Raw genomic sequence first — 26611 nt, 5'->3', positions numbered from 1 at the left:
AGGTCAGCAAAATACTGATACTGGCTGGTTCACATGATTCAATTATTATTTGTACCATGTCGTGTATTTCGTTGATGCGTGCTCGTTTTTGGCTGTCAACATTCAAGCTGGCACAAAATGATTAATTTTGAGATTTCTTGTGCTGTAACTGAGCACCTACACTGGTCTGTTTTTCATATTTTTCATTATTTGTTCCAATTAAGCGATTGAGAAAAGAATCTAGTGTCAAACTAAACAGCAAATCTAATGCTGCCCTCAGACTTTTGCACAGCACTGTGTGTAATGCGTGTGAAGGACTGAACCAGCAAAGCACGTTGTTCATAAAATGAAGTCAAAACTCATGTTTGGACCGTGACCAGCCCTTTGTCAGAGTACAGGCTGGTGACATAACTACAAAAATACATAAATAGTGTGAGAAAAGAATGGAAAAAAAATAAAACATGCAGGCGAGTTCTTGAGAGTGGGCTGAGTGGAGCTCTCCATGCTTGCGGCTGGTGGAGACAGAAGAGTTTGGATTGATGGGTTTTTCCACAGTATGACTCACCACACGGAGCTACTCATTTCTCCTTTTTCCCTTTTTGTCTCTTTTTCATTGGACACAGCTACATATGGTTTTCTAATTTGCGTAGTCAGAAATCCATGAATGGAGTAATAGCACATGTGTGGGATTTGTCTCGTCTTATATAGTAACAATCACTCACTTAACATTTGGACGTTTGGATTTAACTATAATTCTCTACATTGTGTGTGCCAACTAAGACCTGACTTGTCTCACTTTTTTTTTAAAACGTAGCTTTTAGATTTTAGTTTCATACACAGTTACATTGTTGGTGTTTGTGTCAGATCAGAGTGCCTTTAATTCTCTACTCTTACCCCGGGAAAGAAAATCAATTTCATGATTTCTAAAATAAAGGTAAATGCAATATGTTTTGCCACTAACCTACCGACCAAACTACAGTGTTTTCATACAGGGCTGAAGGGCAGAATTATTTGTGAACGTGAGCGTCACCGTTCGGAAATCAAACATATTCGGAGGAGATCGGAGCAGTACCTTGACGGTGGAGGAGGCGTAGAGCATGTCCTCCAGGCTGAAGGGGCAGCAGCTGCTCAGGTTGTCTTTGCAGAAGTCCTGAATGAGCTGCAGGTTGTAGAGTCGATCTGCCAGCGTCATGTTCTCCCTCAGACAAACATCTGGAAGGGCAGAGGGAGCCATCAGGTTTTTAGGGTCAGTGTGAAATCAATCTTATGATTAATAGCCTCCTGGCTGGCAAGTGCGAGTGTATAGCGATGGTAAGGTCTGACGTGTGCAGTGTTAAATACAGTGTAGGTGAAAGGCTTTGCGGATGACTGACGAATGAAGAAGTTAATGCAAGTGATTGATCTTTTATTTTCCTGAATGTTTTCACTTAAGAGGAATACCTGTGAACGTCTGAGCCATTATCATCACAGTGTTTCTTAATCAGCGTGATGATGTGATTGTCTGCCACTATTTGTTTGTGACTGATCTTTGCTCAGAGGAGCTGGTTACAAATACATACATAACCAACATGAACAAAAATGGAAACACAATCACTGGATTCATGTTTTGTGAAACTTCTACTTTGCATTTTGTTGCAGGACCTACGGAGCCGTTCCAAACCAAAACACACACTACACAACGCTGACTCCAGACAACAATAAGTTGCTTCCCACTGCCAACGATCACCCCAGCTCCTTTACCTTCCAGTGGAAGCAGCTGCGGGCAGTAGAAGTGCAGCAGAGCACCCAGGGCCGAGCCGTCTGTGCTGTCTTTCAGCAGGTTGTCCACAGGAGGGATCCACAGATCGGACTGGGGAGAGGTTTGCTCTTTCCTGTACCGCGCCTGCATGGTAGGAAATATTTTATTTGTCTCATGAATGTAGCAACGACACTATAAGATGTAACGGTGAGCCAAAAGAGAGGAAATAACACTAAACTCAACATGTTGAAATAAAAAAGAAATGTATCAGTTTTGTAAAAACAATGAGAGTCGGTGGACGAATTTAATGGATGTTTAGCCTCACCCTGAAAATAAGACAATGTTAGGAGAGGCTGCCTTCTGTGAAATTATTATTTATCATTTGGGCAAATCTCTTGGGACTTCACAAGTATGTAGGAGAAGAGTTCAAATGTAAATAATAAATATAATAACGCCATACATATTTTAATTATTAGAATTAATTATAGCATTTTTAGAATTTATTTTCTTAGTTTTGCTGTACGACAAATCTACATAAATGTGTTTTTTTAATCCCTGCCATGTTTTTGCTACTACTGTGTAATAAGGACGGATCGAATGCAGTAAAATGCAATGAGCACTGAATGGTGTTTGTGCAAATATAAGAAAGTCTATTTTTTTAATTCTAATCACATGCATGTAACATCCAGAGGTAGAAAAAGAAATTTTTTTTAAGAGACAGTGAAGTCACAGCCTGATGCACAATTGTGATAAATAAATAAAAAAACGATGGCAAACAAGACAGAGGGAGGGAGGAGGCGGGGAAACACGGTCACTATGGTTACACAGATGAAAGCGTACATCTTAATATCTGACTTACAGGCACAAGCTTCATGTACCACTTGGTTGGAGACTGCAGCAGCACAGCAAAAGAAAACAACGAAAAAGAGACACCTGTTAGTGAGATTAGTCTGATGTGATTAGATTAACAAGGGAAGACATGACAGGTATGAGAGCAAAGAGAACACCTGTGTGAGCCTGACTTTTGTGTTTCGTGTAATCTAGTGTTACGTTTCCAGCATTGGCTGGTGCAGAATAAACAGGATAATTAAGTTTGGCACAAATATTAAGAGAGTTCAGAGCTTGTTTCTTTATGAAAGTATTCATTATTTACCTAAGCTCAATTATTCGTTCACAAACACTACAAAATATTACAAATGTGCTGCAGTTTTTGTGTGAGAGTCAGTTCATTTGTATGCCGGTGTGTTTTTGTGTGCATGTTCAGATTAGATTATTTAACACAGTAACAGCCAGTGAGTGGGCCCTTCCTTTTTTTTCTTTTTTAATTGTCTTTAAAGAGAGAAGCACCAGGCAAAGAGCCGCAGTAGCTACAGGACAGCAAATAACAATCCCATTGCCTATCAGCTGACAGTGTAAACAGATTTCAGACAAGGAGGTTTTCCTTAACAGCTCACTCAAACACTATGTGGAAGCATCAAAGAACCACATGTAAGTGGCACTCTCAGAGGCTTCTTCGCCTTCCGACGAGTCCTGAACTTCAAAGGCAAACTTGAATTGTGAGGAAAATAACAGTAACAGGAGGATGAAAGGACCAGGGCGTCGTGTTTTTTTGGATTCTCCTGATTTGATCAACGTCGCAGCTAAGTGGTAATTTCAGATTGATGCCATCATCGGTGGAACAGCCCGGATGTAATCTAATCTACAGATTATTAGTTGATCAGTTTTATCTGTTCGGAAGTGAATGGGGCCTTCTGTGGAACTAATAGGGCAGGCATGAATGTGGCTACTGCAGACGCGTAGCAGACATGTCATCAGATGAAACGAGCGTAGTGGACTGAAGTCTGTAGATTTACACTACGGTGACAGTGAGGAAATACTGCAGTGTAGAGTGAAGCGAGTATTTTTGTTATGTGTGTCGTCATAATTACAGATTCCTGTAGCTCGCAAATCATTATACATAACACATAACCATACATTGTCAATGCTGATTTATAGGCCAGGTTGAATATTTTGTTGGTGGGAGGGGGGGCATGGCACAGTGCAAAGTGGGTTTACTTCCTACTGTAGTTTCTGTTTCTTTAGATTCACTATTACTACCACAAGCAGATTCTAGTATCAACAATTACTTCACCAGTTATACTGTACATCAGTGCTGTGGTATATTTTTTTACTCCTTGTCCATACTGCATGGTGTGTTTATGGAATCTTCTGAGTCCAATGAGGTTTTAAAAGACATTAGGAGTCTTGTTTTTAAGATCTTTTCTTGTGTACCTACCGAGCTCTACCAGAACAGGGACCCTGTCAATCTTCAAGAATCTCATGAAGACCCAGCTCTTCTATCCTAGCACTTACCTTACCCCCTCCCCTGCACTCCCCTGCACTCTCACCCCCCTGTCAGGCCATAGGTTGTTCCTTTCAAGTGGATTTCATTCCAAGACTTCTTTTATGTAGCTTATTCTTCTTTTGTAAGTCGCTCTGGATAAAAGCGTCTGCTAAATGCTTAAATGTAAATGTAAATATTTAAATGTAAGACTCAATATAGTAATTCAGGACTGAAAGGTAACCAAATGAATGTTACGTCAAACAAAAACATTCATTGTAACAGGCACAGTAGAGAACACAGTGGTTTTGTGACTATTTTATGCATATTATCTTGCAGAGACGGTAACTATAAGTAACCAAGGGTGAATTTGGGGTACATACTGCACACTCTTAGCTCTCACATACAGACCTTACTTTAAAATGTTGTGAATGCACTTTTCCAAACCTTGCTGCCCTAGTTTGAGAGGACAGTAACGTTGTACATCTGCAGTAATGATCTTAACTGTGGTGCTAAGAAGAGTCAGGAAGAGTTTCAAATCTGTTGAGACCAATAATCAAACCCCTGTGGAGAGGAAAGACTCTCATCCCTCATACAAAACACACACACGCACCACCCAAATCCCACTTCAATCATCCTATGACTCCGCCTCTTCCCATCAAAGTCCATCCTCTGAAGCTCGACGCGTCTGACTGAGCTGCAGCTTAGCCTTTGCAATGTAAAAGGATTAGTCCCCTCTGTCCTGTCCTGACGATGGCCTTCGCACAACCTCCCCTTTCCCCGAAACACTCTTACCCACACCCACAACCACCCTCCTCACCCCATAAAAACACCGTTGCCCTGGTGAACGCCAGTCCTGTCCTAGAAGGGGCACGTGTTTCTCCATGCCTGACTGAGGGAGAAGCTGCCTGTGAATGTGACTCACACTGCAGTCATACTGCAAAGACACAAGTGGGGGAGGTTTAGTGAGGTGGAGAGTGATGAAGGGGCAGAGGGAGGGTAGATGGCGCTACCTAGGCGTTTAAGAATTTTATTTATTTTGCATTTTAGTACAGTCCGTGACTCATATATTTTACCCCATTGAGTAGGAATTTCATCCTCAACTGATGTTGTTATGAGAGCAGTCCAAATAAGAAGTGTCAGAAAGCAAACAATGGGACACTTTTTAATTGGAAACTAACACCATATTAGAGGTTTAATCACACATAACACACACATGATGTTGGTTTCCCCAGAATGCATTCTTTACACTCAACAATATATAACACGCAAGGAAAACTATGTATTCAATTTAAAAGGCCATAACGCTGCCTATAGTTTGCCTGCCAACACACTCAGTGGTTATTGTGCAATGTCTGAGGCAAGGAGGCCTTAACGTTAAATCCTTAGTCTTGACTTGTCTTTCTATCGTCTCACAGATTTTCAATACTTAATCAGGTCTTACACGACTATATCTGGTTCTCAATCAGGTTTTTAGATGTTTCTGTTGCAACATGTTTTTTTGAAAAACACAGACAAATACACAATGACAGATGCAATTGTACTTCATGGCTTCATCCACATTATTCTGTTTGAGTCATAGCTCTGGCATTTTCGCCCCCCAAATGGAGAAATTAGTAAATGCTGGTCTCTCTATTTCTTTGTTTGATAACAAATAAAACAGCAGCCTTTTAGTTGTGCGTAGTGGTATGGACGCAGCCTATACTGTGTCTTCTGTGGGCACTGAAAGCATGCACGTGTGTGCACACGCACCCAAAACTCACAGACCTGAAAACATGACGTGACAGTATGTTGGTATTGTGCTAACACTCACACTTAAACAGGCGTGGCTGCGGCGCCACATAATATGTGAGTCACTGCTCGCTCTGTAAGGGGTTTTATGATGTCGTTTTATTTCCGATTCACCTTCACTCGCTGAACGGGCAACGTGCATCTCCCTGTGAGTTAGTAAACACCGTGAAAGTCTGCACAAGCCTGAGGCTGGGAACGGAAAAACTCACATGCATACATAAACTGCAGCGGCTCCACTTTGACTCGTCGCACGCTAAAACGCCATAGGGTGTGGTCACAATAGATTCCCTCAGGTAAACGTTCCAGCGGATCACTCAACAGTGTTGCGTTAGTGTGCTGCCTGACATAACCTGTGATCGAGAGGAAGCTAGGGAAAGAGGCGTGTCCCAGACAAGTAGTAAGAGTCTGAGGAGAATGTGGAGGAGCTGAGCACAGATCAAAAGCAGGGCATCATAATAACTCTGTAGAAAAGGGAAAATAATGAGGTAAACATGAGAGAGAGAGAAGAGAAGAGAAGGATGCTGCTGCTGGTGAATGTGAACTGAATCGTCTCATGGTTATCTAACATGCGCTGAGGGTGTTCATGACTTTCACGGGTCAGTGAAACTTGTTTAATCCCTCTGCGTCATTGAAAAACCACGGGCAAGTCCCTGTCACCCAGGCACACTAGAGTCTAAGTCCTGAAGTAAATGCTGTATTACACTATAGCTTTGCCATGCACCCATTTACACCCATTCAATCATCTTTCATGCAGCATAATATGGTCTATCGTACCTATTTAAACACTGCTGGCATAGTCGTTAGGAGCACTCTACACATCGGCACACAAGTGGGGCGGTGGAGCCAAAGTGCAAACTCACCACCTTCAACTTGAATGACAACCCACTCTACCACCATGGTTGCCCTGTAATGTTTTTTATTTATTTTTTTGAGTTCATTTCTCTCAATGAACTGTAGATTTAATATATACTTTTTTATATTATTTTTATAATAACTTTGTTATTTGTTAGTATTAGTACTTAACTGTGCTTGTTACATGTCTACTGATTCTCACATGTTTACATCTTATAGTATTTATGTATTTCCTATGTATTCAGGACTCTTTTGGTGTCTTAATAAAACAGTATCAATATTATTATTGTTACAATACTAAAAACATGCAGGTCTGCCATTATACCATACCAAATTTAAGATGCAGAAAAATTACACTTTTATTATTATGTATTAGGTTTTAAATCACACATTTTCACCACTTTCCCTCAGTAGTGTAGTACAGTGCTGCACAAACAAACACAGCCCCCCCCAGCCTGTCTTATGGCATTTAAAATGACTGCTTATACTGGAGTTACTTGTAGAAAGTACTGTGTATGGACCGCAGGCTGAACCATCCTTCACTAGAATGACTGCTGGTCTAATTAGAGTAGAAACCACTGGTCTGCTGCTTAGGGAAGCTCAGCAGAGTAAATACACGTAGTCTGTATGTCTCTTTATTTTTCATTTTATTAATATTCTTAATTTTTACTGAGATTTTCTTTGATTTGACTGGAGTTTTAGAGCTTTCATATCAAAGGGACTGTCCATCTGATTAGTGATGTCTTTTTTTTTTGCTCATGTGTAGTTAACTGGGACAAAGGAAAAAAGATGAACACCCACCCGAGGACTCCCAGCAGGCTCGGCATTCTGCGTCTCTTTCTTCTTCTGCTCTTGAGCCACGATGTCTTTCAGATATTCATTTACCTGGGAGACAGATGACAAACGTGATTATCTTTCTGGACTGTGACCTTGACTATTCCTTCCTTCCATTCCTATTATTCAGTGTTCGTTTTTTCCACTATTATTTAAAGAATACACCACTACAAGTATGCGTTTAAGGGCAGCCATGGAAGGAGATTTTCTTACACTTGAACCTAAATGGAGTCAAATTTACTCTCAATCTATCACTGGATTTCTATGGACTTTTAGAACGCACATTGTCTTCCAACAGAGAGCCATATGTCTGACCAGTAGGACTGCTCGACCACACCTCCTGTTAGATATTCTGTGTGTGTGAGTGTAGCTCATAGTTGGCAGCAGCCCAGCATTTCTCCCAGAAGAATGTAAACAGACTGGGCCTTGTCACTGTATGGAGGAGAAAAAGCCATCTGCACATGAAGGCCATGTGGACATCTGTTTGGAAATGATTCACAAAGGCTAATTTATACTGTGCACATAGGTGCAAAATCCAAGAATTGAACATTAATCCTTTAACACCTAAGCCTCAAAATGTCCGTCTTTTAGAATCATAAGGAGGGCCAGAAAATGTCCTGTGAGTTTGCCCATTTTTAACAAATAACTTTCAATATCTGGCAGTTATTTACAACGTACTGCATGTTAAAGTAGTGTAGTAACAATTTAAAATGAAGAAACACAAAAGGTTTCAACTATCTCCTCTCAAAGACACAGATTCTCCTGCTTCCTTAAACAGCGCGAGGGAAATTACCGTAATAAAAAAAGTGCTATACCACCATTTATCATTAAAATATGCTAATTTTTTGCACTATGATTTTCATTCTCATGTTGCCATGACGCCAGATATCACATACAAGTCACAGAGGTTGGTGCAACAAATTAGAAAATGGATGTCGGCTGTCAGGCATTCTCTATTACCCACCTTGTTGATCCAGGTGGTCACGGTGTCCTCCGTATCATATGGTCTTTCGAACTCTGGCCTGCTGGAAGAATATTGACAAATACAGGCCATCACCTTCTCCACACTCACAGTCTCCACTGTGTATGCCATCATCAGAGAGTCTATCATAGCCAGGTGGGCACTCTGGAAGAGAAAACACAGAGGACACTTAAACTGATGTAGCTAGTTAAACCAGAAGATCAAATATTATCGACCCAAATGTTTAGTGTAATGAAAATAACATATGAGGAAGTGGGCCGCAGCGATTATAGGAACATTCTGGGTCTGGCATAATATTGAAAAAAAAAAACAAGCACGAACGTCCCATTGTATCGAAGCAGGCAAAACTGGATAGTTAATCCTTAAACATGTCGAGTTGCAACAGGGAGAGGGAACTGTAAGAAAAAAAGTCCTCTGTTACCTTGCAAGAAGTCTGTTTTTATCGTTAAGAGTAAAACTAGGCCAAAGGACATATTCTGTACCATTTGAACCATTGTTTTAAGAAACATTGGTTTTGTAGTCACAGTGAATCACTGCATTACCATAATATTGTACGGTGGTTGTGGTGCATGACATTGAAAGGCCAATGATTTATTTAACCCCGGACCAGGAAACTTCCACTGTACTGTACATCTGAAATCCTTGTCTTCAGTTGAATATTCCCTTGTGGCTGTTGTCCTGGAAACAAGTGCATACATGCACTGGTTACACGGCCCACTTTTGTCACAGTGACAACTTGCCTTTAAGACAATTTAAGACATGTGTCCTGACAACAGTCACACAACAGTGAGTCTGGTTGGTACAGTTTTCAGTCACTTTGTATGAGTGTGATGGATTAGTCTTAAACTTTGGCACCAGTGCCGTAAGAATCACCTGAGAAAACATTGCTAACCTGGATTCAAAACGAGCAACTGACATAACATGTCGAGACAACAGTTCGAGTGTCAGAGCCTCAGATATAGTCAGCAAACTCACGTTAGTTCATTATGTACAGTGGGTACTAGTAAAAGACAGCATATGGGAATGCTGAAATGAAAACATAACAGTGAATTTGCAGCACCGTGGTGCAGCAAATGCTACGTTTCCACACATTATGGCACTATAGCAACAAACCGGGTATTCTGTGTATGCGTGTATCTAAGTTCTAAGCTCTTTAGTCCCTCTGTAGTCCGTACCCTTCAGTACCCAGCCGCCTGTACCACCCAGGAATCAGACTGCCAAATGTTTATACTTGAGAAGCAGCTTTTCCATGAGCTAATCTTATAAATCAACCATAAGGTTAAAGTGGTTTTCAAGATCCACTGTGACGCAGCGTGCCACAGCTAAACAAAAGGAACAAGGAAGCCTATATACATATATATATATATTTATATACGTATATATAAAAACAATGGCTTTTCTTTATGGTGATGAACAGTTACTCTGCACACTTATGATGATGATAATAATAATACGAGATTAATTACAACTCATGTTCCAAGATTGTGCACACTTGTGTTTAATTCCTTTGTGGTTCCTTTATTCGTAGTTTTGTGACTAACAACAACGCCGTCAGTCAAAAAGCAGAGGCTGTGAGCTTTGAGTGAGGGCAGCTGGGAAACAACACGGCACGGATACACGCCGGCGAGACGCCGAGTTTGTGCTAAATCTAGCAATTAGCTGTCAGACTAATATCTGAATGTGCAACATCAGCTCTGTCATGAATTCTAAGTGGGACACGCCATTAGTTTAACGCTTCATTTCCAGTACCTCTGATCTGGCAACCCAGCAACAAACCCCATTTAATAACACACTGTTCGAGACGTTTTCAATTAGCCTTCATTATGTCTGTCCAAACACTGTGTAACGTTATCCTTGAGACACACACACACGCACTAACTAATGCACTGACATGTTGTTATTACAGCGAAACCCCGCTCTGTGTTCTAACAACAACATTATCTTCTCCAGGCAAGAACACTTTTGAAAGGGCCAGGGGACTAATGTAAGTCCTCGGAGGCCACTCTGCCTTCACCATCCTCTCCTCGGCTCCGCTGAACAGACTTGAGGATATTGATTGAGATCTGCTGTGGTCCAACAAGATCGAATGGCAACAAAGTCAGGTAAGCTAATCGTGTTTACAAGACCACAGAGCTGCAGTCTCTAAGACATAATATATGACACCAGGACGTTGTGTAGTGTTAGACCACTTTTTTAAAGTGCAACTATAGTTTGTATTGTCAATAATGTGTCAACTTCCAGCATTTAAACGTCTTTAATGTCAGCAATTAGCAGTAGAAATATAACTGGGAGATGACTTTCAATACTGTTTTTTTTGGCACTGATTAAATTGCGACATAGAAGCGCTAATTCTCTCTGGTATTTAAACAGCCAACGTTCTATTTATGTGATTCTTTTTCTGACCTTTATTTAATTCTACAAGATAATAAAAGCTTTGCTTATCTATAGGTTGGCAATTTTGTCCATAGGCATTTTTGATCACACAGTGATGAATACACACAGCACACGCACATTTTGTGCCGTCTCATCTAAGCTGATTACATCCATAAAGCTTGTTTTTATTTCTCAAAAGGTTCCCAGTGTTTCCAGTGGGAGGAATAGAATAGCACTCTTTAATCTTTAATACGGCTCCTTTGAGAAACAGGGGATGGATGGAAATCGGTTGAAGTCTCTATTTTCAGAGCTTTGAGCTGCTTGTTGAGGTGTAAACCCAGTATTCACACCAGGAACCGCTCAACACGTAACATCCTTCTCATAAATGGACGCGATCTGTGACATTTCATCCATGATGAATCGGTGAAATCAACACAAAAATGATCTCTCTCCAATCTCCAGGTTTTGAAGGAAACATAATGTCACGCATATTCAGAGCAGAGAATAGTCATAACGTGCCGTCTCCTCGGCCAGCTCCAAACAGGGGAAACACATAACATGGGTGATTGAATTAAGCTCAGGAGTGATGTAATATCAAAATGCAGTCTGCTTTTCGTATTACAAGTTTCCTGTGCAGACCCACACACTTTGGCAGCTGTCAAAAGGACAGACTCTGTCTAGCTTCAGGTAACTGTATGCCACCTCAGCCGGATATGGAAAAAGCACTCGGCTGTAAGTCCCTCTGGTCTCTCTTGGAGGTCAACATATTGTCAAGTAGACAGTATACTGCATACTGTCTTCTTTCAAACTAGATAAGAACAAACTGCAACAGTTTAGGTGATTAATGATTGTACTACACATGTACTATTTATCCCATGAACAGTATTTAGCTTGAGAGTGCTTCTAATTTAATCTGTGATCAAAGATAATTGAGTTTATAGAGTCCTCCCTAACTAAATACAGTGCGGTTTCGTCAACACTTGAGTCAGTTTTTTTGTAGTTTCGTTTATTTTTGAGTGAAGCGGAATGTGAAATTTTGTCTAAGAATAGGTAATTGCCACGGGCACTTTTAGACTGAGGAGGTTCCTTGGTTTGCTTTGTCCTGAAGATATTGATTCTTAAATGTGTTGTGGGTGGGTTCTCACGTGGGAAAATTGCTCGCCAACAAGAAACCCAGCCAGGAGAGACTGTATTTCATCTTAGAACAAAGCTTACGAGCTCAAATGGGCTGCACAAAACACCCTCAAGTAAATGGTGGTTTTTCCTTGCCCTCATAGTCAGGATTTGTACTGCATAACGAACATTTGACTCTAGATTGATGACAAAAACTATCAGAAGAAAAGAGAAACGTTCTGTGTCTTTGCTGCATCAGCTTATTATGAGAAAACCTGGTTCAACAGCACATTGAGGTCTTCTTCAGCCTTGATGTTCTTTCTTTCCAGCCAATATAATACATTTAAAAAAACATAAACAAAACCTCACTCTAAATCATAGTCTAATTCTCGTAAGCACAGAAAGGTAATACGGACTCAGGGCATCGCATGTTGTGTGTTCCCTGCTTATCCAGCCATTCTGTACTGTCCTGTATGGCCTGGAAGCTGCTGCTGGCCTTGAACGTAACATACTGACTGTGACTTTAACAGGGACAGACGGCACTTGGACGTGCTTCTCTTCTGTCGTGCTGCTCCGGCTCGTCTTGGCCCGTGAGATCAAGGAAAAGATATTAAGGACGGAGTGAATCGGTGCGATGTGGAGGTGAGATTTCCTGTGTTTCACTGCTGCACATGTGCGTTGTAGGTGCAGGTGATGGTGTGTCTTAGTGTGTGATGTTGGAAACATTGTGTGCCCGTTTCTGAGTGAATCTGGCATTTCAGTATTCTCTGGCTCAGAGTCTGGCAGCCTTCATCACTATCACAACCCCCACCACACACACACACACACACACACACGACACATAACTGTACATACACACTGCACAAACGACATATGCGAGAACACACACATCCCCACTCACTCTTGCACCTACACAAACACACACGCAAAACCCTGCCTACTGGAGTGTAACCATGGAAACGAAGTGTCTGCCCAATAGGAGTTGTGACGGAGGCAGCAGAGAGGGAGACTAACAGGAAGAAGAGTATTCACCTCTATTCATGCTCACAGATGAGATGCTGAATCAATTTGTCACACAGTGAATTTGAACTGCTCAACTATAACAGTTAAGTACTGATACTCACTCAGAAAGATTCCCTGATTCTTGTTACCGCCGACTTAAGAGATGTAAGGCCTGATGAGATTGTAATGGAATTTAATATAAGGAATTATGCTACTGCAGATTATAGATTAACACACACACACATGAATTGAATTGTCTGGTATTAGACTGAATAGCCAATTGAAAAAGAGAACGTTTTCCACATTTTAGTGGTGCATCACTAATTGACTGTACACATTACAATACGTATATAAAAAAAAGGGCCACATTTAAATTAAGTGGAGAATGAGTGGATTCTCCTACATTTTTTCCTAATTCTGAAGTAGAATGGTTTGTTTCCACATGCACTACATTAGAGGTGCAATTTCTCCCACCACAACAACTGGAAAACAACTGTGAAAGCATTTTCCGACAAAGGCATAACAATAAACCTGTCTTTCTGATATACAGCCACAGATGCAGCACCTATAGACGCAATAAAGAGACCCAGAAACCACATACAGTGCTATGACTTACTGTACATATATACATATATATATATCTGCATGTATGTGTGTGTGTGTGTATTTATATGTGTCACCATTTTAGGACCTTGTCTGGCAAAAACACCAGTACTTCTCATGACTCTTTTCATTTCCAAGGAGCTAAGTTAGTTAGGTTAAGGGCTAAGATTAGATCTGTGATTAGGTTAAGGTTAGTGTGTGAGGGTACAAACCAATGCATCTCGTTTTTCTTCTCAAGTCGCTAACATTGACGACGACGATGACGATGAAAATGAAATCCTTCAGATAATAACCTCTTTGCAATCACTGCACACACAGCGGTGCTTCATGTGGGCTGAAATGTGTAACACTAGATTAATGTTTTCAGATCCAGCCTCCACATCTCTACCTCTTTTTCTGTGAGTGTTATAGGTGGAGGGTAGTGTCGGTGCAGAACGTGTGTGTGTGTGTGTAGGCGACTAAGTGGGCGGCAGTTGCGATTTGGAGCCTTGAGTTTTCCCATGTGGGAACCCGTCACATGGCTGAATATAGAGATACAAGTGGGCGGAACGGTGACGGATAGAGAGCGAGCGTCGGGGAACAACAACACTACAATGAAAAGAGACGTTGGCAACCTATGAAACACACTGACAGGCGAATCATCAGCGGTGTTTGCCTCGGCTGCTGACTGACATCATATAGCTCCTTTGAAGATTCTGGAAATTGGCTTGATCTGAACATTATTTTTTCCCCCCTCATAGAAACTGCTGAGTAAACGACAACAAAAACAAACAAAAAACTTAGCTAAAATGCCACGAAGCAGCAATTTAATGACACTCTCTCCACACTCCAGAGCCGCTTATAGTTAGGTGCTCAGTCTCTTGCTTATTCACTGCCTCAGGAGTAAAACCAGTGATGTTTTTATTTTGGGAGAAACCTCTTAAACCGTCGAAACCTCACTCTCTCTCCAGTTCTCCAGTAAAATGTGCCGGTTTAGCTGTTTCTTTTCTTTACCACACCCTCACAGAGCTCAGCCTGTAGTCAATCAGCCAAGTAAGATGATGAAGCAGTCTTTAAATAATAGAAAATAGAAACTCCTCCCGCACCTGTGCTGTCCTTTCATTGTGTGGCATGCACAGAACCTCACTGTCTCTCATATTAAGCTCAAAGGAAACATTGAAACGTCAGAGGTGCTGACAGTGGAAGGTCAATTCAACCTAGTGTCCTGAATTTGGCAGATGGGGGGGGGGGTATCAGGTTGATGGGGACAGAAATGAGGCATGCAGGATGTGAGGTTGAAATATTGTATGGAGCAGTGAAAGGCAAGTCGTTTTCTGGCAAAACAATCTGTCACAATTTTTATCAGGTTCAAATCAAGTGTTGATCCCTTATTCGTTTTGCTAATAGAACATTAAAAGACCTACCAGTGAGATGTTGCTGCCGTGTAAACACAAAATCATAATTTTGCCTTTTTGCTTAACATTGTATACATTTCTAACATACAAAATGAAACGTAACCCCCCCCCCCCGCAAAACTTAAATAACTTTCGAATTAGCATGGAAGGGAAATTAAAACCAGCAAGACTCTGCAAACAGTCTGCAGGCATACTGTGTGCTAATCATGTCTCAATTGCAATGCACTGAAGCAATGAAAGCAATGAGGCCTCCCACTGAGGTTTCACCGAAAAGTAATGAGGATCCCTCTGTCTGAGTCAATACAAAGTCTTCTCCACGGCGAGATCCGGTGCAGAGAGATAGAGATTAGGATGGCGAGACATGACAAACACACACACGTGGTGGTGGAAGGTGCAAGGTGACACACCTTCTGTCTCGTTTCAAATGATGTCACTTATGTCAATTATGAAGAGACTTGTTCTTCACTATAAATGTGTTATTTTCGAAGGCTTTAAAATGTGTTGTCTATTGATGTAACTGGTACTGACTTTTCAAAATAGAAAACCTTGACTTAATGCAACATAAAAGCATAAAACGACTTCTTGCAGAAGGAGAAACTAGGCCAATTAGGATGCAGCGTCTGCAGAAGTGCAAGTAAGCAAAAAACTATGTGAATGTGGGCAGTCCTTCCTATTGTACCTTGCTACACCAGGATGCCTCGCCAATGTCACATTTAAAAGACACGGTAAATGGAGTGAAGGAATGAGGAAAAAGATTATGTGCATGAAATACGCCTCAGGGACTGAGGAGATGGGAAGCCAGTATCAGTATGGGGGTATGGGTTAACATTCTACTGCTAAAGACACTTAAAATGAAGAGTTGGATGACATATGAACCACTTGATAGAACGATTATTGTAACGTCATGCCACAATATCGCACCTGAAAACCTTGAAAAAAGACAACAGTTCCCCTACCATTTGTAAGGGCCTCTTTCGAAGGTCTCTCTCGGTGACCAGTCTCTCCTGGTCGGTGACGTAGAGTCCACGTTCTGCCAGAGCCTGAATCACAGCGTCGTGGCCCAGCAGTGGCTTGGAGGCATCGCTCTGAAAGATGAAGCTGCCTGCCCTGCAGTACAGGTCTGCAGACAGCAGCAGGCTGATCACAGGCGGCTTCAGGTGCTCTTGCTCATACTGGTCCGTATAGAAAGGGTCCTTCAGGTCTGTTGGGATACTGTCTGTGTGGCGAAAGGGGATAAAATGGGAGAAAGCGTGACATTTGAGAGAGTGTGACAGCAAAGATCAAGGGGTATGTAAGAAAAGAAACACAAGATCAAACAAGTAAAGATCAAATCAGGAGATAGGAAGAATATTTTCATTGCCCTTTCTCCTGTTTCTCACAAGGACTCGCTGAATAAATACGTGTGGAAAAAAGCAGATTAATCTGAAGTGAGCTGATGTTCAGTGACGACAACCTTCATTCCAAATCCTCGTGACTTTGCCTTTATTCCTCTGAGTGCACACGCACCCCTGCCATGCTTTGACAACATCTTGACGTAAATGTCTGTGAACAGATGTCAGTGTTGCTATAGCAACCGCAGGAGGAGGGGGAACCTGATCGATCCGTATCTTCCCAACTCCTAGCTCCCTGGGAACACCCTTGTGTTCTTACTGCCTTCTTCTTCAAAGGCAGAGCCTGCAGGTGTGTGTGTGTGTGTGTGTGTGTGTGTGTGTGTAAGCAAGTCCACGATAGGATTCGAAAGCATTGTTTTTTTTTTTGTTTAAACCACTGCTTGAAAACAGAAAGTATGGCTTTCACGGCTGAGTGGATGCCAGATTCTTCGATCTGTACAAGGAATTAAACAATAACAACACTATAAACTGACGTTGTGTGATGACACTCAGTACATTTGCACACACAGATGCAGAGCTCATCATTGTTTCAGCATGTTCTGTCTGTGTGTGTGTGTGTGAGAGAGAGAGAGAGAGAGCAGTCGGTAAATCACCGACTGACCATTATCACCAAGGTCATCTGTGCTATTGCGAAGCAGAAATGCAGACAGCAACAGCAGTAGCCATTTGTGGTACATACCTTTTCCTGTTTATGATATCAATAAAGACAAAAATCTTCATATCTACACTTCATCCTCTAACGCAGGACTATTCAATTACAAACTCAGTTGGGCCGCATTTTCAAACAAAGAAATTTAGCTGGGCCAGACATTTTCTGCAGCCAGTAAGCAGCAGGTGATGACAAATTTAAAACGTACATCAGAAAGTGCATTCTGATTATAAGAGAACTAGTAATAAAATGTTTTTGGTCACACCTCAAAGTGTTTGTCACATTTGACATACAAAAGAACTAACATTGCTTTTAAACCTGTAGACTAGTGAAGGAATTGATAAAGGAATCTTTGGGGGACAGTGAAACGTGTTTCTCCAGTTATTTCTTCAGTTATCTCTGGTGGAACCAAAGGCTGGGACACAAAGAAGTTGGATGTGGGCCACATGTGGCCCACGGGCCGCCATTTGAATCGGCTGGCTCTAAAGCAAAGGCATAGGTCAGGGTGGACTACAGACGAACACTCCTGCAGCTGCCAAAGGTAACTAAGAATCAACATTTTCATGTGTATCTGTATGTTTTTCTGTTTTTGCTATTTGCTTGTGCTGGTTCTCACTGTTACTGTATCCCACATGTTGCCAATAAAGGAAGTTATAGTAATCTAATATTTATTTGCCGTGGCTCAACATTCTGAGCTTTAAAAAAGAAGCTTGGAAAGCAATCACAGAGAATTAGTCTGATTTGCTTTAACCATGGATGTTATTCTTCTGGTCACAGTGAACATTAACTGAGCTCTGCTTATGAAGTGGAGTGACATACAGTAGTTCACTGTATCAGTACATGTGCTGTGTGATAGTATTTCTCTGATCGTAGATGATTTGCTGTTGGTATTTTTCATGCACTCGATTAATGATATTGATGAGGATGATGCATGTGAAGCAAGGAGAGCCGACTCCACCCTCTCCTGTATCTCTCTCTCTCTTTTTCCCTGGAGTGTGGCGTATTTCAAGTTATTTAGCCCATTTCACTGAGTCCTGATTGAAATACACAGAGGATCAGGAGGAGATTTCATGTTTAATTGGGTTGTTGCACCAGTGTCTCAGTTGGTAATATAGGATGGATGGTGAATTTATAAATAGCCGAAAAAAGAGTGAGCAGATATGACTTCAATTAAGGAATTGCATCAAATAATAATATCGATGAAAAGAAATAATGACAAGCATGTATTTATATATCTCTTTTTTAGCAAATCTGTGTATGAATAGATGTTTTTTTTTCTGTAAATGTCTGAGCTGATTTATTTTTCAGTTTCAGGTTGGAAATCAAAGTGTAATTTACTGTTCAGTCATAAGAGTAGATTAGAAAAGCCTCGGAACATAATGCTGTTTTTGCATTCACTCACAAATGATGCATGTGGGAGTTGTTTGCGATGCAGGCTAAATATTTTACACACTGAATATTATTAAATCTCAGTAATTAAGTTTATAAAGACAACTCAGATCCTGGTCTCCAAAGATGACATAAGTGTATGATTCTGGCCACAGCTAACTCCGATACTCCCACTTTCATTGCATTTATGCTTTTTTAATCTTTGTTTAACTAATGCTGGACAATAAAACAAGAAACAATGACTATTTCAATATAACGTTCATCGCTAGTAGCAATATCACAGGTTTTAAAGAGTTCGCCCTATGTCAGCTGAGATTAGATCCTCATGTGGAGGATAAAGTGGTAGAAGATGGATGAATGGATGGATGTAATTGAGATTTTTTTTTATTACTCCGGCTTCCTCCCACAGTCCAAAAACATGCAATGTGGGGATAGGTAAATTGGACACTCCAAATTGACCATAGGAGTGAGTGTGAGAGTGAATGGTTGTTTGTCTCTATCTGTGTGTGGCCCTGCGATGGACTGGCGAACTGTCCAGGGTGTACCCCGCCTATCGCCCGATGTAGCTGAGATTGGCACAGCACCCCCCGCGACCCTCTGGCAGAGGATAAAGCGGTAGATGATGACTGACTGACTGATAAATCTTAATAGGAACAACCTTTGTGTATACCCTCCTGATCTGATGTCGCTAAATTTGCCTTGGATACAGTTCTCTGAAGGGGATATAATTTGGGACACCTTCATAACTCAGACCTACACTGAATACTGTCATTCCACTTAAGAAGACAGCATTATGTTATTGTTCACTGACTTCAGCCTTTGATAAATGGTTTATTATGTCCTACTGGGATCATATATGTGCCGTCTGTCTAATAGACTATTAATTTAAGATGGTCCACAGTGGGCAACAGCAACAGAAAAACAATGGTGTCTGTGGATCACAGAGGTAAAAACATGGGAAAAACACTGCATCAACTCATCAGGGAATTTAGTGGAAAGCACTGCCTTGAGGGATCAATGGTGGTCCTACATTTAATCCTAAATTTATCCTTTAATTTATATAAATATATATATATTAAATGCACAACAGGCTTATGATCCATTCATTACATCTGATTCTGTAGTACTTAATTTTTAATGCATGCATGGGAAACAAATAAACAAACATGGCAATAAATGCAGAAAACATATCCACACAGAGCAATAAATCAACAATTTATTATGGTTCCAATATCAACATGCACAATGGATACACCTCAAAGGATACTTAAGTATACTGCAATAAAACATATATACCAATACACATGACTTACTGTTGTGTATTCACATTATGAATGTGTATAATATGTGTACTATAAATATGTCTAGTTGTGTGCACAGTAAAAACATTTCTGACTGTATTACTACCATTTCTGTAATATTACTTTGAATCAGAAAACCAGCTATTTCCAAAAGATATTGATTTGAAAAAATGAATGACATAATTTCTTCTTATTGTGTTATTTTACAAGTCTTAAGTAAAAGGCTGGGAAAATAAACCTCCCACAACCAAGTCATGGATTGAAAATTTGTTTTTGGATTTTTTTATTGACTTATTTAAAAAAACAAAAAAAAACAACAACTCACTGAAGGGGGCATTAAAATTGAGAATTATGTTTAGTTTATAACACTGTCTGGACCTATATTAGCAGCAATGCCAACCTAGAAAGGCATGAACACAGTATACTTAAGTATTTCTTTAATTATCGCAATATCGTCATCGCAATACTCCGATACTATCATGCAACCGTTAACAGCCCGCAGGTAAACGGTCGGTTCCTACCTGTCCCATACGCTTTGGCCACCAGCCACGTGAGGCTGCAACAGATTTTGGCTCGGGAAAAGTCATAGTGTTCGAAAGGCTTGACAGCTGGGGCAACGAAGGTCCTGAGAACAGAACTGACGTCCTGAACTTCACCCATATTCATCTGCGCGAATCGCTCTCACCGTTACAATGGAGCCTCTGCCGCAACACAACGGTCAAAGCATCTCACTGCTGGAATTTCGCAGGAAACGGTCAAAGGGTGGTGATTTAAGCAAATGCAGTGTCTTTCCGCGGACTCTTCGCGGCTTATCTCAGTCATAAAACACCAACATTAATAACGGGTTTCTCAGTTGTGTTGGTCCAATGACGCGCTAGTCATTGTGTGTGTTTTTTTCCATCCATTCTGCTCCTTGTCAGTTGAAATCCGGGCTCCTGTCGTCGGACCGAGCTGAAAAGGTTTCCTTTGGTTTCAGAGGGAACGCTGCTCTTTAACTGGAACATATACATTCTTTGGAGTCTTTAGAGTCTGTCCTTTGTCTGTCTTCCATGTCCATGTCTTCATGAATGGAGTGTACGCTGGGTTTTCTGGTGCCTCCTCTTGGTGCCGTGGTGCGGTTTTCCTGCCGCACTGTGGGCTCCACAGACCCTGCATCTCTGCTACGAACAGCGCATGCGCTCGTGATGCATTCACTTGCTGTCGGACATAATACTACTAGATACGTTTGTGTTGTGTTTGTGTTTGTTTGGCCCAAATACCAAAATCATGTTCTATCGAACCAGTCAGGTTATCTAAACTGGCGTGAACTCCGGGCGTAAACCGTTAACGATGTATGGACTTAAGTTTGAATAACTAATGATAAAAAAACAACAAAACATTTGATCACGAAATAATTATGTTTTAGATTATAATTCCTGCTGTACATGCTGAGATTACCAAACAGATTTCGCCTCTTCAGATCATAGCAGACCAGAGTACACGCTACCTTGTTAAAGACAGACCTGCCACGCCACTGCGTAATACTATTTATAAAGTTAACATTTCCATGAACACTTGAATACGCCATGGAAAGAGGAGGGCGCGAAAACAATTAAAAAAGAGAAAGGCAGACTTTTTAAAAATACGAATTCGTTTTTTAAGCTACTGTTTTAATGTTGTCCAGACTAACGTTCATGCAAATTTGACAAACCCGCAACAGTCGGTATATATTTTGTCAACTGAATCAATAAAAATGTTTATCTACAACCACACTGAGACGAAGAAGAACGGCTCGTCTACGAACCGCATTTCCCGTCATACAACACAGCTCTGCGTCATCAGTGTGCGACGGTGATTGTTTTGAAGCGCTGGAAGGTTGTGTTCTACTTTAAATCCAGACGCTCCGAGATACTGAGACATTGGCTTAAATACACGAGTCACTGACTGCCGAGGTTTGGTTTGTAAATATAATTTTAAAACAAATGAATTCGTTGTAGGATTGGTAGGTTGTTTGACTTGTTCGCAGTTCAGAGTCGTTCCGTTCTTCAAAGCCAATGGTAAAACTAATAGTACCATACTGTTAGCTAGTCATTAAGGTGAATTTACCACGCTCTGTGTCTTTTTCGTGTATTTAAATGTGTAATGTTTCCGATTGCCTTTGCCTGACCTTCTAACGTAGCATATATAAATTATTTGACAAATCGTGCAGAAATTCTTAATCGTAATATCTGTTTTTCAGGTCAATAATCGCCAAACAGGATGTTTATGCCAAGAGCCCTGAAAGTGAAGAGACCTGTCCAAGGATCAGGGCACATTGTAAACAAGAAAAGCAAGATTGAACAGAGTGAGAGAAAGGATACAAGTATATCAGAGACACAAGTTCTTAAGGACAAGCCATATGAAGATGCAACAATACAAGATGAGACAATACAATCAGGAGGTGACTCTGCAACTTTGACAGAGAGCTCAGTAGTTGAAGATGCACTGGAGTCTTCGTCCAGTAACTCAGGGGAAGAGGAGGAGGAGGAAGAGGAGGATGAACCGGTCAAGTCATTTAAAAAGAGCCAGAGATGGCCGGAGCCAGGGGAACCTGTCTGTGTGATGTGTGGTCGTTATGGCGAGTACATTTGTGACCGCACTGACAATGATGTTTGCAGTCTTGAATGCAAAGCTAGCCATTTACAGCAAATGGGAATGGGGACTGGGCCTGATGTGTTTAACCGCAAGGACGTAAAAGGAGATGGAAGGACTCAACAGGCATCAGTTGACAGAGGTGGGGTGGCTGCAAGCGAAGCAGAGTATTCCTACAAGGAAGATGCATTCATATCAGATTTAACAGATGAACAGGTGCAGCGTGTTAAGCAGGAGCTAGGCATTGAAACCCAGGGGACTGATGTAAGGAGACCCATCATTGAGTTTGAACACTGTGGTTTCCCTGCCACTCTGAGGAGTAACCTGAAGAAGGCTGGCTATGAAGCGCCCACGCCGGTCCAGATGCAGATGGTGCCTGTTGGTCTCAGTGGCAGGGATGTGATTGCAAGCGCTGACACAGGCTCAGGGAAAACTGTTGCCTTTTTGCTGCCGGTGGTAGTGAGAGCACTGGAGGTATAGTAGTACAACTGATGACAGAATTATTACTTTTATCTAATGTCTTTAGCTTGCCATTTACACAATGCAGTCCACACTATAAACCTAGCAGTTCCCTCTTAAATTATTAAATATTTGAATCTTCAATATTTAGGGGTTTTGTTTTGGCTTTACATGCTTACATTTGTTAGAGCCACTATTAACACAATTACAGTCCATCGTCTAAGGTGATTTTGAATCATGAAGATCCACTGATCATTGATGATTCAAATCCATTTAACAATAACCTGCATTTGTCACATCGTGTTCTTCTTTTGGGTCAAATTAAAACATACTACAAAATGTAGAGAGTTAGTACGATGATCATTATTTTGCAGAAGTGTAGTTGCACGTTAAGAAGGTAAAGCGAGCTGTTAAGACTGGATTCAGACTGCTGTAAAAAGCATCTTTCCTGCTGATGTATCCTTTAGCAACATGTAAGACATTCACCAGCTGTTCTGTTGCTGGTGCAAGTCTGCTCTCCAGCAGACACACATTCTCTTTTAATATCTGCTTGTTGCTGACATGCTTAAAACACTGGGTTCAGTGTTTTTAAATTAAAAAAGAAACTGACGTTGGGTCAGATATGTATGTGCTTGTATATTCAATTGGGATTGCAGTAACTGTTTAAACACTGAAGGTCACTGTTGTACATGTTTAACATTTATCACCTTTAATGTCACAAACATAAATAATTTCTAGTGTGTAACTAGTGTTCACTGAATGTCATTTGCAGATACAGAGTGAATAACATGGTGTTTAATACAGCAGATTGTTAATCTGTGGCTGTTTGGTCTCCATGTGTGCCGAAAGCATTATCTCTCTTTTATTTATTAAATTTTAGAAACCAGCCCACAGTGCGCACAGCCCTGTAGCTCTGATCCTGACTCCCACTAGAGAGCTAGCCATTCAGATAGAGAGACAGGCCAAGGAACTGGTCATGTGTCTTCCCAACATGAGAACTGCTCTACTGGTAGGCGGCATGCCGCTTCCCCCACAGCTCCACCGCCTCAAATCCAGCATCAAAGTACAGTACAATTGCTCTTTTTACTGTATTTCCTCTCTGTGATAAGCATACTAACATTGTCTTATAGTCATTTGACTCTACAGCTTTTGTTCTCACCATAATATATTTTTTTTCTTTTAATCCCTTTAGATCATCATAGCCACACCTGGGCGACTCCTTGAGATCTTGAGGCAGAAAGCAGTGACGCTAAACAAAGTGAAGGTTGTGGTGGTTGATGAGGTACAGCAAACACGACGCAATTCATAACTTTCAAAGTTCAGTTCTCTGAGAGTGTCCAGTATTAAAAATGTTGGGACTAAAAGGTTAAATGACTGGGTTTTAAATGCATTTTTTCCCCCAAAATAATGTTTCTAGACAGTTGTGTTGTAGCACATTGTTGTGCTCTGCATCAAAATACAAGTTCTACAGAAAACCTTCATTCATAAAAATAATCATTGAATATTAATTATTATTTATTTGCCCCCGTAAGTGGATTCATGAGTAGCAATTATTGAGAACATCCTGGAACCGTATGTACTGTATTTCTTGTGGATCTGTAGGTGGACACTATGTTGAAGATGGGCTTCCAGCAGCAGGTGCTGGAGGTACTGGAACAAGTCCCTGAAGAACACCAGACTCTGCTGGCATCGGCCACCATCCCAACAGGAACAGAAGAGTTGGCTGCTCGACTTGTCCGCGACCCTGTTCGTATTGCTATTGGAGAGAAGAACCAGCCGTGTGCCGATGTGAGGCAGATCCTGTTGTGGGTTGAAGAACCCTCAAAGAAGAAGAAGTTGTTTGAGATTCTTAATGTAGGTTGCAACTATTTTTGATTTTTAATCATAATGTTTTGGCCAGCCAGCACAATGCTGATAGTCTTAAATTTAGTATTGCCTTAATCCCTGCACTTTCAAATCCAAACCAGGCGTTTTTAATTTTGTCAGCAGTTTTTATTTATTTTTATTTTTTTATAGCTTTTCTGTTAAACCAACAGTTATAGCACTCTGGAGAACCAGAAAATGCTGTGCAAGGGACAAACATAAAGTGGGTTATTATTTTGGTTTTAGTTAATTTTGGCTTTATTGCTCAGTCCTGGCATGCACCAGTACCCACATTGTATTTTATTAACTGGTTGTATAAAGTTGGGAATTCAAGGAACAGTCTCCCAGCTACTCCATATTTAGACAGCCATTGCTACAGCCCTGGCCCCCGTCGAGAGGAAATGGGTGGGCCCTGAGCCATGGCTGGACTCCACGAATCCCAGCAATGGACTGTACCATAATACAAGACAGCACAGGAAGAGTCTGCTTCACTTATCTCTGTGAAGACTTGGGGTTAGACCACTGTGATAAATGATTGAGACAGTTGGATTTTACGATAGTAATGTTTTTATTTATTGATTACAGCTGTTTAACCCAGAACTGTCCCTGATCAGTGATATAGTGGGTGGGTTCTGCAAGATCAGTGGACTGTCATACTGGATTTTGAAGGGAACATTCATGAATCAAAGCCCTCAGTACCCATAACTGTGTATAGTTTCTAAAACATTTGTATGTAGAAATATCAAAATCATGTAAACTGTTTTCTCTCTGTTTCTCTTAATGGCTCTGCAGGACAGTAAGCTCTACCACCCCCCAGTGGTGGTGTTTGTGGACTGTAAACTGGGGGCTGATCTGCTGTGTGAGGCAGTCTCTCAGGTGACTGGTCTCAATACAGTGGCAATACACTCTGACAAGAGCCAACTGGAACGCAACCGCATCCTCAGAGTGAGTCCATTGGCAGCCGGAACATGCACAGTCAAGGGTATAAGTAGCAAGTGCTGTCATGGTTGATGTCCAAGAGAGTCCCTTCTTGAATTACCTGTAGTTGAGGACCACAGACACTACATTTGAGACTTACCAGGGCTTTTGTTGAAAAGACACAATAGTGTTGCATTCACTCAAACCTATTCCTAAATACCTTTCATTAGCATTGTTCTTTTGTTATGACTGTGCTTGTTTAAACGATTTATTGAATTTATTTACAATACATTCCTAAGACTGTTGACCATATTAAAAAAAGTGTCTCACTATAATATTATGTTATCTCTTCAGGGTCTGCTGGATGGGGAGTTTGAGGTTGTGATCAGTACAGGAGTGTTGGGCAGGGGACTAGACCTGGTAAACGTAAGACTGGTGGTTAACTTTGACATGCCCAACACAATGGATGAGTACGTCCATCAGGTAAGTGATGGCAGATGTCGTCTTTATTTGGAATACTGGATTATCGCAAGTAATGCCTGATACGTGATTTATTTTTTCCCCCATCTAGGTGGGCAGAGCAGGTCGGCTGGGACACAGGGGAACAGCCATTTCTCTTCTCAACAATAACAACAAGCGCTTGTTCCTAGAGGTGGTGAACCGAGTCAGACCCACAGGGTCCATCCTTCCCCCACAGCTACTAAACTCACCCCACCTCCATGAGCAACAGAGAAGGCAAAAACAAAAGATAAAACTGGCTCATGAGGACATTCTGGTCACCAAGAACAACCTCTTAGACATCATAAGGAAACACCACCGTTCTAAGAAGTAGCAATTTCCGCAAATCTTTCCTGCAATGGTGTCTATTTAATGAGGAAATACTAAATGTTTATTTTGTATATTGTCTTTTGGAAAACAATAAATGTTAATTTTGATTTACATTGTGTACATGAATAATTGACCCTTGCTTATCATAAGACTTCCATAACAAATCACAGAAAGATGATGGAGGGACTCCTTTTGCATGTCGAAACCCACAGTCCCACTGTC

General features: G+C 41.1%; 2 protein-coding genes across 13 annotated transcripts in view; one reads left to right on the top strand and one right to left on the bottom strand.

Annotated features, from left to right (window-relative positions):
• Positions 1 to 20869, bottom strand: part of camsap2a (calmodulin regulated spectrin-associated protein family, member 2a) — a 34675-nt gene extending 13806 nt beyond the window's left edge. For 3 of the 7 annotated variants that reach the window (XM_058638957.1, XM_058638958.1, XM_058638962.1), the window contains exons 1-7: positions 20233 to 20869; positions 15938 to 16197; positions 8479 to 8640; positions 7482 to 7565; positions 2577 to 2609; positions 1720 to 1861; positions 1052 to 1191 (exon numbers count right to left, since the gene is read on the bottom strand). In XM_058638957.1, the coding sequence (XP_058494940.1) occupies positions 1052 to 1191; positions 1720 to 1861; positions 2577 to 2609; positions 7482 to 7565; positions 8479 to 8640; positions 15938 to 16197; positions 20233 to 20377 (966 nt within the window). In that variant the 5' untranslated portion in view covers positions 20378 to 20869. The remainder of the gene's footprint in view (positions 1 to 1051; positions 1192 to 1719; positions 1862 to 2576; positions 2610 to 7481; positions 7566 to 8478; positions 8641 to 15937; positions 16198 to 20232) is intronic. The other 4 variants (XM_058638959.1, XM_058638964.1, XM_058638961.1 and 1 more) reach the window with 3 other exon arrangements.
• ddx59 (DEAD (Asp-Glu-Ala-Asp) box polypeptide 59) lies at positions 1735 to 26500 on the top strand. 6 transcript variants are annotated; one of them, XM_058638969.1, is made up of 10 exons: positions 1735 to 1868; positions 10447 to 10598; positions 12513 to 12624; positions 21930 to 22795; positions 23661 to 23843; positions 23973 to 24062; positions 24383 to 24634; positions 25436 to 25588; positions 25916 to 26044; positions 26133 to 26500. In XM_058638969.1, the coding sequence occupies exons 4-10, from the start codon at positions 21950 to 21952 to the stop codon at positions 26391 to 26393; spliced, it is 1914 nt and encodes a 637-aa protein (XP_058494952.1). In that variant the 5' UTR covers positions 1735 to 1868; positions 10447 to 10598; positions 12513 to 12624; positions 21930 to 21949; the 3' UTR covers positions 26394 to 26500. The 6 variants fall into 6 exon arrangements, with proteins under 6 accessions (XP_058494952.1, XP_058494955.1, XP_058494950.1 ...); XM_058638972.1 differs by lacking the exons at positions 1735 to 1868; positions 10447 to 10598; positions 12513 to 12624 and adding an exon at positions 17461 to 17562; XM_058638967.1 differs by lacking the exons at positions 1735 to 1868; positions 10447 to 10598; positions 12513 to 12624 and adding an exon at positions 21487 to 21642.
• The last annotated feature ends 111 nt before the right edge of the window (positions 26501 to 26611 follow it).

Source organism: Solea solea, chromosome 9 (genome assembly GCF_958295425.1).
Source record: "Solea solea chromosome 9, fSolSol10.1, whole genome shotgun sequence".
Lineage (NCBI taxonomy): Eukaryota > Metazoa > Chordata > Actinopteri > Pleuronectiformes > Soleidae > Solea > Solea solea.
Note: the sequence above shows the minus strand (reverse complement) of the source record. Positions and strands in the feature narration are given on the sequence as shown.

Coding starts and splice junctions, on each gene's coding strand:
- ddx59 (XM_058638969.1), top strand. CDS start 21,950: ATGTTTATGCCAAGAGCCCTGAAAGTGAAGAGACCTGTCCAAGGATCA. Junction 22,796..23,660: donor TGGTAGTGAGAGCACTGGAG/GTATAGTAGTAC, acceptor ATTAAATTTTAG/AAACCAGCCCACAGTGCGCA. Junction 23,844..23,972: donor GCCTCAAATCCAGCATCAAA/GTACAGTACAAT, acceptor TAATCCCTTTAG/ATCATCATAGCCACACCTGG.